Source organism: Mesocricetus auratus, unplaced genomic scaffold (assembly GCF_017639785.1).
Source record: "Mesocricetus auratus isolate SY011 unplaced genomic scaffold, BCM_Maur_2.0 Super-Scaffold_100055, whole genome shotgun sequence".
In the NCBI taxonomy this organism is placed as follows: domain Eukaryota; kingdom Metazoa; phylum Chordata; class Mammalia; order Rodentia; family Cricetidae; genus Mesocricetus; species Mesocricetus auratus.
In genome coordinates this window covers 1,453,853-1,469,988 of record NW_024429232.1, presented here as the reverse complement: position 1 = coordinate 1,469,988, position 16,136 = coordinate 1,453,853, and the positions used below count along the sequence as shown (strand labels likewise).

Here is a 16,136-nt window from a genome sequence, read left to right as displayed (position 1 = left end):
CCCCTGTTTACTTCCTCATTCTCCATTGTTGTTGATGTTTGGCTGCTCCCAGGAAGCCTATGAAGTGAGATAGCTCATTTCTCTTCTTTATGTGTGGGCACAACTGTGTTCATTGTTTTCTTGACGACCACACTATCTCAACCTTCATTCTCCATGGGCAGGCACATCAAGTTGCCATTACTGATGGCACCCTGTGCATCTGTCTACTGTCACACACTGTCTGATAGATCTTAAAGGTTTGATTCTGATATGTGCTACTGCTATACTGTAGCTTCTCTGTGTCATCACTGTTTTACAGAGAGGGGGAGTCCCTCGAATAAGTTTTAAGCACTTGGATGGGCAAACAAATGGATATAAGGTGGCAGTTTGCACCTTCTGTAATTGGTTGTCCCCCTCACCAGTTTATGTTAAGACACTCCAGATCATGAGTACTATAATTGCTCATAAAGCTCTTACAGTTTTCTAAGATTTTTATGGACAGATGTTAAATGTTCACAAAACAAACACAGATTGTCTTTGATCCTTAAGCTATTAGTCTTTGTTTTTTGTTATTGTTGGGTTTTTTTCTTTTAATTTTGTTGTAGTTGTGTTATTTGTTACTTGACTGACCTGGAAAAGTTCCTAGCTGTTTATCATTTGTTATTTTTGTATTTAGTGTTAATCTTTAGTAAAAACAAATAATTCTTTTTTAACTACAAATCAATACTAGTAAGAAATAAGGTTTGCCAGTGGTCTAATTTCAATTTTGTCTTTGTTTTTATACGTGTAGCTTTAAAATTAGCTGGTTGGGGTTTTTTTTTTTTTTTTGTATTGAAATAATTTACTTCTGTTTTTCTCTTTCTTTTCTTGCCTCTTTGTAAAGGAGTCAATCACTGCCAACATAAAGTTAAGAAAGCTAGGCGCTTTCTCCCTTTGGTCTTCTGTTCCCTTGAACCTTCTCCAACCGGTACTGCACTGCACTGCACTCGCACAGGCTTTCCTATCAGCCAAGGCACCTCACAAAGCTAACTTTAGCTAGATGCTTCTAGATTGTCACAAGCATTTTATAGCCATGCTGAATATCAGTGTGCTGTTCACTGTCCAGAAGTGATAACTTGGGGGACAGATTTTGTGTCTCATAATTGACACAGTTTGGGCCACTGTCTTAACTAGATGATCTGTTGCCCATTTGCTGGCTTTTAAATGCATGACAAGGCAAGAAGTGACTTCCTGGTGACATTTCTGTTGTCTTGTTTTCCTGCAGGGCTGTCTTCCTGTTTCTGGCTTTAGGAATTTGCTAATGTAGCGTGTGGGACATGATCCATATGATTCCTGGGTATCTGCATTCTGAGTTGTAGGAGGCAGATGCTCAGGAATGCAGCATAGATGAGGCAGCTGTGCCATTTGCAGAAGCAGTGATCTTGTTGTAATTACTAAAACAATACTTTTTCAAAAATGTCTGAAAATTAGTAGTTTTGTATTTATTCAAATGGGAGGCTGAATTGTCATCAGAGCCTTGAGAACTACACTTGCCCTTCATCATGGTGGTGTGGGCATGGCCTGCATCTATCATGACACTTAGATCTACTACCTCATTGAGATAGGAGTCACAGGTATATCTCCTGGTGACCCTTTTACTTACATGGTAATGATGAGATTCTTATCACTTGTTTCTAAAAGATACAAATGGTCTTTAAGGAAAGTAGAAGCCTGTTTAACATTTAACAATGAAAGGCAATCAAGTTACTTTGGTCTAGTGTGGTAGAAAGTAATTAAGCTCTGCTGTTCTTCTGTGTAACTGTATACAATCTGTTGGCAGCTTAAAATTTGGCTTAATGGGCTTCAACTCCAGTAAACATGCTAGTACAATTTTTGTTATCTTGTGAATGAACCTTGGGGTGATTTTGTTATTTTCTTAAGCTTTGATTTGCTTGTCATTTTAATAGTGTGTTTCCTTCTCTTCTCTCCTTCCTTCCTGTCTCTCCTACCCTCTGTTTTCTACTTCTCCTTTCTTTGCATGCCACCTGGATCTGCAGATGAAATTAGTGGGGACGGTAATATTTATTTTCACATTTGTGTTACTGCTGTGAGATTATCCTGTGGTGCATGTACAATAACTTAATTTATAAGTGAGGTATTTTAAAGGAAAGACTGTGATCTTTAACAATCATTCAACAGAGATAATTAGGGAAGTACTAACAATAGGAATGATGACTGTTTTATCCATGTATGACAATATTTTTAAATTACGTTTAGTGTCAGGGTTCTCGTCTGCTTTGTGTTGTTCCTGCACAAAATGTATATTTATTCCAGAAGATTAAGTTTTACAAGTTTAAGTAGAGGGAAATTTGTACTTTTCCTTATGGTTGAGTGACAAAATACCTTCAGTGGAGATTGTTACTCCTATGTGTCTGAGATGGAGATGTAAGCCTGCAGAGAGCTTGTAACTAACTCCAGAAAAGGGTATGTTCCTGGTGGTGTTTGAAGCCATTGTGGAGCTTTACTTCTGGGGTGCTCTGTGATGTCAGGTATCAGCACCTGCTCCGTTTAGTGTTTCCCGGGATTCTAGATTATCTGCCAGCCCTCCTGCGCCTCATCAGTCCCCACAATTCACAGATAGAGACATTAACCAGCAGACAGAGACCAAGGGTAGGCCTTGGGCTCCAGGGTTGGCCTTCTTCACTTTCTCATCCTGTTACAAGCTTGCTTACCCTGCCTCCCCAGGAGAAAAAGCTCCAGTGGTCATTGTGGGGATTACTGCCAGGCACAGATGCAGATACCTATAGACAAGCAGTGGTTACCACAGATGGGTGATTGCAAGCATTTATGTTTACTTTCCTCACACTTACGTTTCCTGGTACTGAGTTAGCCAGAGTTGTGGTCTTGGCAGGTAATCCCAAAATTGTCTGCCAGGTCACAGTTCTGAACTTGAGTGTCCCCAAACATGTATTTTAATAGCCTTAAAGCAGAGGGTTGCCTGATCTCACAAGGATAGTTCCAAATACTTTTTGTTGTTTTTATTTTGTTTTTTTTGAAACAAGGTCTCTGCTTTATGTAGCCCTGGCTGTCCTGGAACCTACTTCGTAGACCAAACTGGCCTAGAATTCACAGAGAATCCCCTTGCCTCTTCTTCCCAAATGCTGGAATTAGAGGTACCACATCTGGCTCCAAACACTTTGAAAGAGAATAAAAGCTGATAATATGACATCTTAGAGCCAAGGCTTTGTGACACAGGGCCATGTTGAGGCCCACCCTCCTCCTCAGTCTGTGTGTGAGAACAAGATTCTGCTGAAGGTTGATAGTGCGACTACTCACAGTACTGTCCAGCATCTGTCAGATCAGGCACCTTGTCTCAGTCATCTCAGTGGAAATGTGGGTCCAGCTCTCCCTCCACAGCTGCCTAGGGATCTTGACCATGTGTAACCAGTATCACACTGTTCCACAATCACTAAAGATACAGACTTTGCCTGGTTTATGCTCTTGCAGTATGCTCTGTGTAAACCAATCCATAAAGTACCATGCAGCTCTCATAGGTTTCCATAGATTTTGCATATAACTCAATAACTTTTTAGGAAATAAACAAAATCTTTTCTGTTTTGGGGTTTTTGAGAAGAGGTGTGACACTCAAATTCTTTTTTTTTTAAGATTTATTTATTTATTACATATACACCAGATTGAATTGTAGATGGTTGTCAGCCACCATGTGGTTGCTGGGAATTGAACTCAAGACCTCTGGAAGAGCAGTCAGTGCTCTTAACCTCTGAGCCATCTCTCCAGCCCCCGACACTCAAATTCTTAAATGACCCTACTGCCTTAACTTGCTAATTGCTGAGATTTCAGGAGTGAGCCACTATACCTGGCATATACAGGCTCTTGTGATTTTGGGACTAACTGAAAGATAGGCAATATTATTTTCCAAAATTCATATTGATGTTAGTCTGCTATAGATAAGCCATTTCCATTTCTTGCCTTCTGAATTGTTTCAAGTTTGGTATCTCCTGGGGATTTTATAAGCTTGTCTTGGAGGGGCTTGAGTTGAGTGAAGACTGACTGAAAGGGTCTGGAGACAAGAACTCCTTACCTTCAGGTCCTTAGATAGCTCTCATAAACAGCAGCATCAGGAGTGCCTGCCATTTCTCAGTGCCTGTTACCGTCGCCTGCTGTCCTCGTAACCCCATTTGTGCACGCTACTCTCTTGTACACAGAAGGTGTGGCTGTGGCATACATAATCAGGTAAACTGATGGTGTAGAGTGCTCTGCTGCGTGTTGTCTGCCCTCCCCTTAACCAGTTCCTTAGTCCCGGTGTCGCTGTCCTCACTGTGTGTTGCCGCCATCTATCCATCCTCATTGCTTGCGTATAGCTCCTTGTGCTAGGCACTGTGCTAGGTGCTGAACATACTGAGGAGAAGCGGACACATGGGGATACTGCTCCAGTAGGCCCTGTTCTGATAGGGGGCAAACTAATGCAGTACTTAAAGGATGACATTAGGGAACTAAGAACAAGGAATAGGGATAATTTGAGGAAAATTTTGAAGCAAGGCATGGTAGCAGAAGCCAAAACTAACTGTAATCTGATCCCATGAGAGCTTTAGGACATAATAAGACTCAGTTGAGGTCACGGACATTAGAATCATCTTCTGTTTCACATCCTTCATTCAGACCATAGACTGTAGTTACCTGAGAGGATTGGCTTTGGAATGAGCTTGCTGTGATCTTCAGCTCTTCGGGATGTTGTGCTGCAGTGGCCTTGGTGCATTCATTTTATAGGTGGTGTGGTGATAAAGTCTACTACATTTTGAGAATAAAGAAAGCAATTGGCAGAGACCACTCTGAGTTGCTTCTATAGTCTCAGCTGTTGGAGTAGACTCCTCCACTTGGTCATGGTTACTCCACCCTCTCGTTTGTGTTTCTTATCTAGGCTGTTTTACATAAGTGCAAAGAGTAGCAGTCCTTCAAGGTGCCAGATCTCTGAGAACCCAGGAAGGGGGGCAAGAGGAGAAGGTGACATTTCAGGTTCATTATAACTTTGTTTTAGGGTCTGTAGATATGGCTCAGAAATTAATACTGGCTACTCTTCCAGAGGATAGCTTCGATTTCCAGCACTTAAATATTGGCTCACAACCATTTGTAACTACAATTCCAGGATGTGATGCCCTTTTCTAGCCTCTATGAGTGCCAGACATGTATATGATACACAGACATACATGCAGGCAAAACATCCATACACATAACATTTTAAAAATTAAATTAAGCTGGGCAGTGGTGGTGCAAGCCTTTAATCCTGGCACTCGGGAGGCAGAGGTAGAGGCAGGCAGATTTCTGAGTTTAAGGCCAGCCTTGTCTACAGAGAGAGAGTTCCGGGACAGCCAAGGCTACATAGAGAAACCTTGTCTTGAAAAAAATAAATAAATAAAGGTTTTTAAAAGGCTGGGTGTGGTGGTGCATGCCTTTAATCCCAGCAGAGGCAGGTGGATTTACATGAGTTTGAAGCCAGCCTGGTTTACAAAGTGAGTTCCAGGACAGCCATGGTAGTACACAGAGAAACCCTGTCTTAGAAAAACAAAGCAAAATTTTGCTTTTAATTCTGTATATACAATGCTTATAAATATATGGAAACAGTATACTTACCCATCTCAAGGACTTAGGAGATTTGATTTGTTGATGGGGAAAAACCCAGCCAGAGTTTTTTGTTTGTTTGTTTGTTTTTTAACTTTTAAGCTCTTTTAGTGCTGACTGTACATTCATATATACTCAGAACTACATTCTTTCCTTTAGAGCAGTGGTTCTCAACCTTCTTAATGCTTCAACCCTTTAATACAGTCCTTCATGTTGTGGTGAGCCCCAGCCATTCATAACTAATTTTACTCTAGTTATGATTGTAATATAAAAGTTTGATGTGTGACCCTGTGGGGTGATGATCACAGGCTGAGAACCACAGCTTCAGAGGTTTGGTGGCAGTGATTGCCCTGTTGTAGTGCATGCAGTGGCTAGTGTCCTCACCACTGGGAAGAGTGCTTCCTGGAGCTCCTTTCACTTGTATGCTCTTGATCTCAGCAGTGCGTGAAAGTGGTGCGCTTTGTAGCCCTTGGGGTTCAGTAGTGTGGGTGTCACGTTCAGCTCTCTGAGAGCTTGACAAATCCACTTAGCTGCCTTCACAGAACTGGTATTGCTCAGCAGTGACAGTTTTCTCCACATAAGTGTTCTTTCCCGGTATTATCATGGTGGGTTAAGTTGCTCCTGTTACAAAAAGGAGTTAGTGAAAACATGAACTTACCCACCATATCTCAAAAAGAATTGTTTAATATGCTGTTTGTTTGTTCTTACTCTTTTTATCAGATCTTTTGCCTGGGTAAAAGGGCACTAAAAGATAAATTGAGAGAGAGAGAGAAAGAGAGAGACAGACAGACATAAATCAGCCCAGGGTGGTCTCCTCAGAAATTGGGTCACTATTCTCTGGGGAGAAGCTCACAGTTGGCCTTGCAGGATAAATGAAGCAAACCAGACTTTGAAGATGCTTACCTCATTTATGAACTCCCATCAGGCCAGTGTGTTCAGATGTGCATTTGGTAGTGTTGAGGGAGAGCTCGAGGCTAAACAGATCTTTCCTTTGAATTCTTTTTTTTTCTTTTCTTTTTTATTTTAATTTTAAATAGCTTGTTTTAGTGCTCATTTTCACAAGGACCTTTAGCCTGTTTGCCTTCTGATAAACAAGTGTATATATTGGTCCACAATGACCCTTTTCTTTCCATAATTACATATGAGCAAATCAGATTCCTAGTGTTCTGTGGAGAACTTTGGTACAATGTGGGATTGGGGCACAGAACCCTGCTGTTTGAGATTATGTTAAAGGCCAAGTGGCTAAGCACTTGAGTACACCCAACCTGTCTGTTTTTTTTTTTCCAGAGACAGATGACTACGCTGAGATCATTGATGAGGAAGACACATACACCATGCCCTCAAGTGAGTAGGCTGCTTCTCACAATGAGAAGCTGTAGAGCACGTCTGTCATCTGAGCACCTAACAGAACGGTCTTTCACCTTTTAGATAGAAGTCTATGTGCCTAGCTTAAGGTCAGAGCCTGAAGTGCAGATACAAGAAATAATTTCATTCAATTAATTGTGGAATTTTTGTGATCTCATTTTCTGGTTCTCTGATAATGTAGCCCTCGTTGATTATTTTGCCTTTATAGAAAATGAGTATAATTTCGAGTTCAAATGTACATATGGTCACATTGAGTGGTATATTCCTTTAAGTTCAAAAGTGTATTCGCACACATCGAGTGGCTTGCTTTTCTCCTTGAATTATCCTCATCGACATTCACCAGTAGAGGCTAGCCCTCCCTCTAAGCAGCACACTGGGAGGAGCTTACAGGGAGCAGGACAGCACAGCGCAGACCCCTTGATGGCCTATTCCAGTTTGGAAATGTCAACATACTCTTTTCCCAGTGACTATGCACCTTATTGGTGGAGGAAAGTCTGCATTCCCCAGACCCTGCCTGGGAGTATATTGTCCCCATATATTAAATTGGATAAATCCTTGAATTTTCACTCTGGTGTACAATTCAGTCAGTATTAAGTAATTGAACTCCACATCTAGGCCTTAAAAATTAACTTGACCAGGACAACCAGGCAGAGAAACCCTGTCTCAGAAAATTAGAAAAAAAAATTAATTGAAGTTCAAATGACCTGTTTTCATGTATTTCAAAAGAAGTAGGTTCTGTACTCTTGTGGAATATTTTTAAAGTGTTCTCCTTGCATTTTCTATACATTAGGGAGACATTACCAAAACCAAGAGAAAACAGGCAGGCCTCTGAAGCTTGTATTTCCCTGCACATGTCCACCTGCCTTTCAAGAGTCCCTTCAACGCCTGGGCAGGAGCTGAGATGTGGTACTTACGTTTGGGTTGCCAATAGCAACTTGGAAAATCAGTTCAACTTGTGTTTGCCTTTTGACTAGCCTCTAGTCATTTCTTCAGACAATCCACATTTGTGTTTTTGTATAATAGACTAGGAAATACAAATGTTTCTTATCCAGAATTTCCAAAGATGTTTGGTTGTTGTGTGTGTTTCGTTTCTGTTTTTATTTATCTGTGCTTAAAATAGTTAAGTAAACACTATTGAATGTACTCTCCAAGTTTGTTGTTGTTAACCTAATTGCTACTAGCAATTTCTAAGCAAGGTCTTCCACTTTTTTTTTCTCTCTTAATTGCAATACAGAAAGCTATGGAATAGATGAAGGTAACAGGATCCTTTGACATAACTGCATTTGCTTGCAATTGCCACCATGGAGTGATACGGGTGTTTCAGTTTCAGTTAATATGTTTTCAGACTTGTCATTGGTTTACTCATACTGTTAAATCTGTGGAATTATTGGCTAAATCGATTTTAAAGAGGAAGGAAAAGCTAAGCTATCTAAAACTTAAATGATCTGTCAGATGTAGTTGTCTGACCTAGGAGTCTGTTAACCTTTGGCAATTGGGACACATGCAGAATGGGGTCCTCATGCACGAAGTAGTCCAAGATGGAATAGCTAATCCAACTGAGTTTGGTTTTTCTGTGTTCCTAGCAGATACTTTATTTCCATGTACGTCGGCAGCCTACTTAAAGAATTTGTTGTAACTCATGATTTTGGAACACATACTCTCAAATTGTTTGTGCTGGTATATTCAATTCAGAAGAGTTAACTAATTTTGAAATTAGTTTCTAGAAACTGCCTCTTTAAACTCTTTTAGCTTTATAAATAATCTAGAGATAGGAATATAGTGAATTGGAAAACTCTTAAACTTTTAAAATGTAGTTTACTCATAACAGTTTAATGTTGCTTCCATACTTAACAAATTTCAGTTATTTAAAAAATAATTGCTGTAAATAATTTTATAGCCTTCATATATTAATACCTAAACCAATAGCTATTTTTGTTTGTTTGTTTGTTTTGTTTTGTTTTTCAAGACAGGGTTTCTCTGTGGGCTTTGGAGGCTGTCCTGGAACTAGCTCTTGTAGACCAGGCTGGTCTCGAACTCACAAAGATCCGCCTGTCTCTGCATCCCAAGTGCTGGAATTAAAGGTGTGTGCCGCTACCACCCGGCCTACCAATAGCGATTATTAATTAAGCATATAATGCAATATTTAGAGCAATTATTTGGAAAATTATATGATACCAAAATAAATAAGAGATTCCTAGGCACATTATGGGCTAAAAAAAAATCTACCTTCAGTCAAACTCATTGCTCGGTAGTTCCCCTAATACCATAACTGATTGCTGATAGTCTTTAAGACAATGTTTAAGAGAGTTCCACTCTTTCAAACATTTTTATGTTGATATGCTGCAAATGAAAATGTATTCATGAATGATAATTAGATGAATGTATATATTTGTTGTGCCCACACCTGGAGCTCTGTGCTAGTTTATCTATGTGTGGGCCATGTTTTGCAGCCAGGGATTATGAGATTCAGAGAGAAAGAATAGAACTTGGACGCTGCATTGGAGAAGGTCAGTTTGGAGACGTACATCAAGGCGTGTACCTGAGCCCAGTAAGTCCTTATGACTATCAGAAATCAAGACTGATTTTGACTGTTTAAGTGTATAAAACTAGTATTTACATAATTGTACAGCAGTTTACCACAGTCAGTTTTAGAACTCTTTATTCACCTCCAACGCATGAAACCTATCAGCAGATATAATTCATGCTACACATCCCTCTCTAGCCTCTGGCACCTGTCTGGCAGCCACTTGTCTCCTTTCTTCCTCTCGATTGCCTTTCAGTTTCCCTGTTGAGGATATTTCATATAAATGCAATTATACAGTATGCCGTCTTCTCTTCTTCATTGCCTTATAATATTCCTTTATATAGATGTTCTTACGACCTTTTACTTATCCTTTTTAAAAATAATTTCTTTTTTGTGTATGAGTGTTTTGCCTGCCTGTAAATATGTACACTATGTACTTTACTGGTACCTAAGGAGGTCAAAAGAGGTTGTTAAATCCCCTGGAACTAGAGTTACAGATGGTTGTAAGCTTCCATGTGGGAGCTGGGAATTGAAGCTGGATCCCCTGGAAAAGCAGCAAGTGCTATTAACAGTGAGCCCCATTTATCTATTCCTGCTTATTGAACATACAGGTTGTTTCTCCTGTTTGGTTATTGAGTGCTGCTGTGAGCACTGGTGTGTGGAGCTTCCTCATGTAGCAGCTGTTGAGCCACCAGCTTTTCAAGGCACTCTTTATCTCACACAGCTCCTAGCCAGTCTCTCCCAGTCTTCACTAGTGTACCTCATGGGTTTTTCCTTTTAGATGATGATTTTTTAAATTATGGTTTAGAATTACAGTCTATACTTACTGAGGAAACTTTTTTTTTTGTTTGGATGGTTGGGGTTTTGGTTTGGGTTTTTTTTGTTGTTGTTTGTTTGCTTGTTGTTTTGTTTGGTTTTTCGAGACAGGGTTCCCCTGTGTAGCTTTGGAGCCTGTCTTGGAACGAGCTCTCATAGACCAGGTGGGTCTCGAACTCACAGAGGTTCTCCTGCCTCTGCCTCCCAAATGCTGGGATTAAAGGCGTGCGCCACCACCGCCGAGCAAGAAAAAACTTTTTAAAAATGGATGTTGATGGATGTACAGAGCTGCTTGTGATAATAGCATGACGGCACAGGAAATTGGCTATTGTAACATCCTTGGTATAGTCACTTGAGAGATGCTTTTCCATAGGGCCTCCATAGCTGCCTTTTAAGTACCCTTACCCAGACATAAGGGAATGCTCCTTGTCCATCCTGTCATGTAGTTGGAGGCTCTGCTTCTGATGCCTTTCCCCTGTTCTTAAACTGCATTACATGATATATTGTTTGCTGCTCTAATAGGCAGTATGAGCCTGAGAGAGCTGGGCCTAAAAATTAGGTTGACTAAATTTTCATGTAATAGCCAACTTTATTCAGAGCATCAGACAATTTTCTACCCTGAGGGTTAAGAATCACACGAGTAAGGTATTCAATCACAAAGATAAGCCACACATGGCAAAAGCATGTTTTCCCATAGAGGCACATGAATAACAATAGCTGAAGTAAACTTTGTCTACTACACCTGGGAGGAGCACGGAAACACATTCCAAGAACAATTCTGTGATTTGAAGAAACAGAAGTCATAAGACTTGTCTTATTTTCTTGGAGTTTTCTCACAAGCACTCAGAATTTTCACAAAGCTCTATTCTTAGACTATGTTCCAACACTATATTATACATTTTTCCAACTTACTGTTTTCAGTTTCAAAAAAACTATATCTATATTTTCATTTTCTTAACTCTGCCTTTTGAGGGTAAAATGAGGCTCATGAATTTCTGTTACTAAATCAGATGGGTTGCCTTCCCTTTTATAGCTCCTGATAAGTAAATTTCCAGACTTGTTACTCACCTAGCTCACACCACAGAGTTGGTGAACTCCCTCCTGTCATCTCTCACACCACCTTTTTTTTTTTTTTTCCATTTCTGTTATCAGAGTTTGGATCTACTAACTTGTGCATGTTAGGAAAATGCTATACTCTGGAGCTACATCCCCAGCCATCATTTTCTTTTTAAAAATGAATCTATCTTAAGTGTGACAATCCTATGTCCTCAGTCTAGTTCATTTCCCAGCACCCACATGGTGGCTCACAACTGTTTATGATGAGATCTGGTGCCCTCTTCTAGTGTGCAGGCATACATGCAGACAGAACATCGCATACACTAAATAAATAAATAAATAAATAAATAAATAAATAAGTACATCTTTTTTTTTAAGTTCAAAGGCTTCATCAAAATGCTGACCTTAAACAGCTATGACTAGATTTTCATCTAAGAGATGGAGAAGGCAATGGAATGCACAGCTTTGACACTACATAGAGTCTGTGCAGAGAGATACAAGTTAAGGAATTAGTTTCTGTAATGATAGAAGCTGGCAAGTCCCAAGCCTAAGGTTAGCAAACTTAGAAGAACTGATGGTGTGGTTCAAAGTCCAAAAGTGACCAGAAGAAGATAGCAAAAGTAAATATCTCACTTACCACTTCTTTTGGGAGCGATCAGAATGAGACCCACACATTGGAAAGGGCAGCCCACAATCTCAGTGTTAACTCATTGGTGCCCCAGGTGTGGAGACACACACTTGCCATCTTAGCAATCCTTCCCTCCCTCCCTCCCTCCCTCCCTCCCTCCCTCCCTCCCTCCCTCCCTCCCTCTTTCCCTCCCTCTTTCCCTCCCTCCTTCCCTCCCTCCCTCCTTCCCTCCCTCCTTCCCCTCTCTCTCCAACCCCCAAAAAATTAACCCCACAAAAACATCCAGAAAAATATTGACTCATGATCTATTAAAAGGGGCACATAAAATTCACCCTCATTGTGTGCTGTCTAAAGTTCTGTTTAGATCATGCCACCTTAAAGATAACTTTGTACCTTTTAGTGGACTCAGAAAGTGAGTGGCTTTACTCTGTCAGTCTAGGCTCACAGAGAAAATAAGGCCAAAAGGTGCCAGTTGATGGTCAGCATGTCTGCATGTCACTGTCATAAAGTCATAAGGCACAAGGTAAATTAGCTAAGTGCTTGGGAATAGCGACCTGAAGGCTGAATCCTGGTGTCCCAACACTGAAAAGCATGAAGCCATCTGTTTTCTTTGGCTGAGTCTAGTCCTTGCTGCTTGTGACTGATGCTTTGGTGACTGATTGACTTTTTAAGAAGCTGCCGTTCTACCAGCATGGCTTGGCACTTGCTATTTCTTTCAACAACTATTGACTCATGTTCAACATGCTGGATGGGGGTCTCACCAGTCATTCTCAAGAAGAAAATAGCATAGCCCAATGGGAAACCTCCAGAGATCAGAGACATGCTCAGAACTGGCTGGGGAAACCAGATACAGACCTCACAACCCTAGAGGAGACCAGACAGCACAGTTCTTGTCACACCTAGCTGTTCTTGAAAAGCAAGGGGTTGTATAAGAATTCAAAGACGGATTCACAGCATCATTATGCTGTGGTCTTTGTCATGATGGGTGCCTCTGCCTGGATTATTAACCCACGATTCCTAGGGTGATGGCAGGAGTTAGTAGAGACAATGGGAGGTGACTTGCCTCTGTAAAGCCCTGCTGGCTCCACTTTCCTTTCATCCTCTCTTTTCTGCTTTGTTTAGTGACAGAAGGTGAGGCATATTACAGTAAGGTAAATAAATGGTTGTGACAAATATAGTGTCTGTCTATGCTCATCCATACTGTGCCTTGATTCACTCAAAGCCACAAACCATTTCTTCCCTTGTGTTCCTTTTATCTCTTAAGCTCTTTTCTTTCAGGTTGTTGAAGAAAAACTTTGACTTTTAGAACATTTCCTTGGGTTTTTTTTTTTTTCCCTGTTCTGTGGATCATGCCTTCCTAGTCTCCTTTGCTGTTTTCTCTTCTTTCTTTGGCTTTCCCATTGCTGTGGGGGTACAAAGCATGGTCCTGACCTGTGGTCTCTTCTAGTGATGCATAGTCCTAAGGATTAGACTGTCCTAAAGCCTCTGGTGCTCCAGCTGTCTCAGCAACATCCTAGCTTATCACTGTTAGAGACTGTCAACTTCCTGTTTCTCCTTTCACATTATTCGTCTCTCTAGTCAGAACATGAGTTTACTCTCTCTTAGCACACCAAGGGCCACTTTTACCCAACCTTGAGAGAAAATTTGAGATGCCCAGTCCTCCTCCCACCTCCTTTGCTGCCCACTGCCCAGGCTGCTGTAGCTTTTCACCCAGGTTCCACCAATAGCCACCTATACCACTCTCCATGCCTGACCTCACCTTTTATATCATCTCTCAGCAGCAGATGGAGCCAGAGTGCCCCTTCCAAACCCAAAGGGTCAGATCCACAGGTTCAGTTAGGCATTGTTACTCATGCTTTTGATCTCATGGAAAGGTTGCTGCAGGAGTGCTACTAATTTGAGACTACGCTCCCCAGCCGCCCCACCCCCATCCTAGGGTCCCCTGTCTCAGTGTTTCTACTCTTACACACTCTACTGAGGTTGTCTTGGTCCACCACTCCCACGCACAATACCTTTGAGCTGAATGTTCACCGTTCTTCAATAACATGCACCTTCTCCACTTCACTATGACTGGCTCCCTTTTCTAGGGATCTTTGTCATCTGTTCAGTGAAGTGTTCCTCATACAGCTGCCACTACTTTGTCCCCCGTGTCCTGCCTGGTCTATTCTTGTCTTTTAAATTCTGTTCTACCACAACGCGACATAACTGACTTTATCATTGATGTTTCTCACTGACCCAAAGCAGGAACCTAGAAGATGACCTGTTTAATAGCTTCTGGTACATGCATAAATGACTTGCCTGTAGCATTTCACATGCATGTCCATTTTGCTCTGCAATTTCATTTTTAACTCTGATTTTATAGTTCTAGTTCTTTCTGATCACAAATACACAGTTACAAAACAAACAGGTAGGTAGGGTGTGTGTGTGTGTGTGTGTATGTGTGCTCGTGTGCGCTTGTGTTGACTAATGCAGAGAACCTTTTGCAGAGAATGTATGTGTGATTCTGTAATTTCCCTGACACAGGAGAATCCAGCTTTGGCTGTTGCAATCAAAACATGTAAAAACTGTACTTCGGACAGCGTGAGAGAGAAGTTCCTTCAAGAAGCCTGTAAGTTCATTGAAACTTTTGTGGATCTCCTTTTGACTTTTTACCTGAATCCAGCTGTCTTTGCAAGAAAGATGCTTTCACTTTGTAAGACATTATTACTCACCTTGCAAATTAATGTCTACATTTGACAGGTTTCCATAGGCAGACATGTTTGCATGTAGAGGAAGATGGTGCCTTCTCTTTACTATTTGGTCCCTATAGAACTAATTCAGCATCTTTGAGCTGGAGTTGGTGCTTGTGCATAAGTGGCTCTAACCCAGATCCTGCCACACCCATGAGTACAGAGGTAACCAAGACAACACAGTTGTGTCCTGACAAAGCCCATAAGCTACAGATGAGTCAGGATCATGACTAGCTTCCTGCCCTACAGAGTCAGACAGAAACTCCAGGAGAGGCTTCCTGTGACTGCGTCCTAGGTGATTTTATCTAGTAGTGGTTCTTCCCCGTTACCTCCAGCCCTCCGGCCTGGGTGTGTATGTCCTGGTTGTGAGGCCGGCTCAGATGAGCTGTGCGTTGTGGGCCTTCTCTCCTGAAAGGATAGTGGTAGAGTGTCTAATTTGTACATGTCAAGCCCGTTGGTGTTCATTCTCCTCTCATAGGGTTTCTTCATCCTTCAAGTCCCTGCCTCCTGCCCACTATGTCATCACACAAGGCCACATTCTGTTCCTCTTCAGAGTTTATGATTAAACTCGTACAACTATGATGTGTGCTTGTTATATGTATCTCCCTGTAGATTCTAAGCTTTATGGGGGCAAGGGCCATATACTCATCACTCTGCACTGGGACCATTGCAGAGCGTGGCCGGGGGAAGGCTGTCAGTATAGGACAGAACTCCAGTGATGGTCGGTGCACAGACATTGGGTGGATCTCTTCCACTTTACATTTCATGCCACCAGCCCTCTAGACAATACCACAAAGCAATTTATACTGTAATATCATCTGTTAACTAGATCTTTAGTCATATTCTTTAGTCCCTGATGTGAGAATAAAAAGAGACCTGGCCAGGACTTTTATCTTAAGTACCTAAGCCAATGAACGAAAGACCAGCCAGTCTTCAGACTGCAGTCTACCTGCCTGCCTTACTTAGAGAAGGTTTGTGCATTTTCTTTTTCACGGGTGCATGTGTCTTAAGCATGTGCTGTGGTGTGATTCTGTAGGATATAACTTGTTTATTTGAAGAAATAGCCAGGTTAGAGTAAGACTTTTTCTGGCTGGAAAGGCGGCTCAGATGTTAATAGCGCTGGCTGTTCTTGCAGAGGTCCTGAGTTCAATTCCCAGCACCCACATGATGGCTCACAACCATCTATAATAAGATTTGTTGTCCTCTTCAGGCTTGCAGGCATACATGCAGGCAGAACATTGTGTACATATAAGTAAATAAATCTTTAAAAAAAACAAAAAAAACCCACTGTTTCTTTTTTTGAGAGAGTTGCTTACTGCATCTTCAGGGAATGTGACAAATGCAGTATTGCTGACTCTCCCAGGCTATTACAGGCTACAAGTAAGATGGGCAAGATGGCCTAAGCCAGGAATAGTTAAACTTC

The 16,136-nt window shown here is 41.3% G+C and overlaps 1 protein-coding gene across 23 annotated transcripts in view; it reads left to right on the top strand.

Moving 5' to 3' along the window:
- Positions 1 to 16,136, top strand: part of Ptk2 (protein tyrosine kinase 2) — a 185,246-nt gene that overhangs the window by 111,655 nt on the left and 57,455 nt on the right. For 8 of the 23 annotated variants that reach the window (XM_040736398.1, XM_040736392.1, XM_040736375.1 and 5 more), the window contains 6 exons: positions 863 to 946; positions 2,016 to 2,033; positions 6,883 to 6,939; positions 8,195 to 8,215; positions 9,411 to 9,508; positions 14,508 to 14,592. In XM_040736398.1, coding sequence (XP_040592332.1) covers positions 863 to 946; positions 2,016 to 2,033; positions 6,883 to 6,939; positions 8,195 to 8,215; positions 9,411 to 9,508; positions 14,508 to 14,592 — 363 coding nt within the window. The remainder of the gene's footprint in view (positions 1 to 862; positions 947 to 2,015; positions 2,034 to 6,882; positions 6,940 to 8,194; positions 8,216 to 9,410; positions 9,509 to 14,507; positions 14,593 to 16,136) is intronic. The other 15 variants (XM_040736397.1, XM_040736396.1, XM_040736390.1 and 12 more) reach the window with 5 other exon arrangements.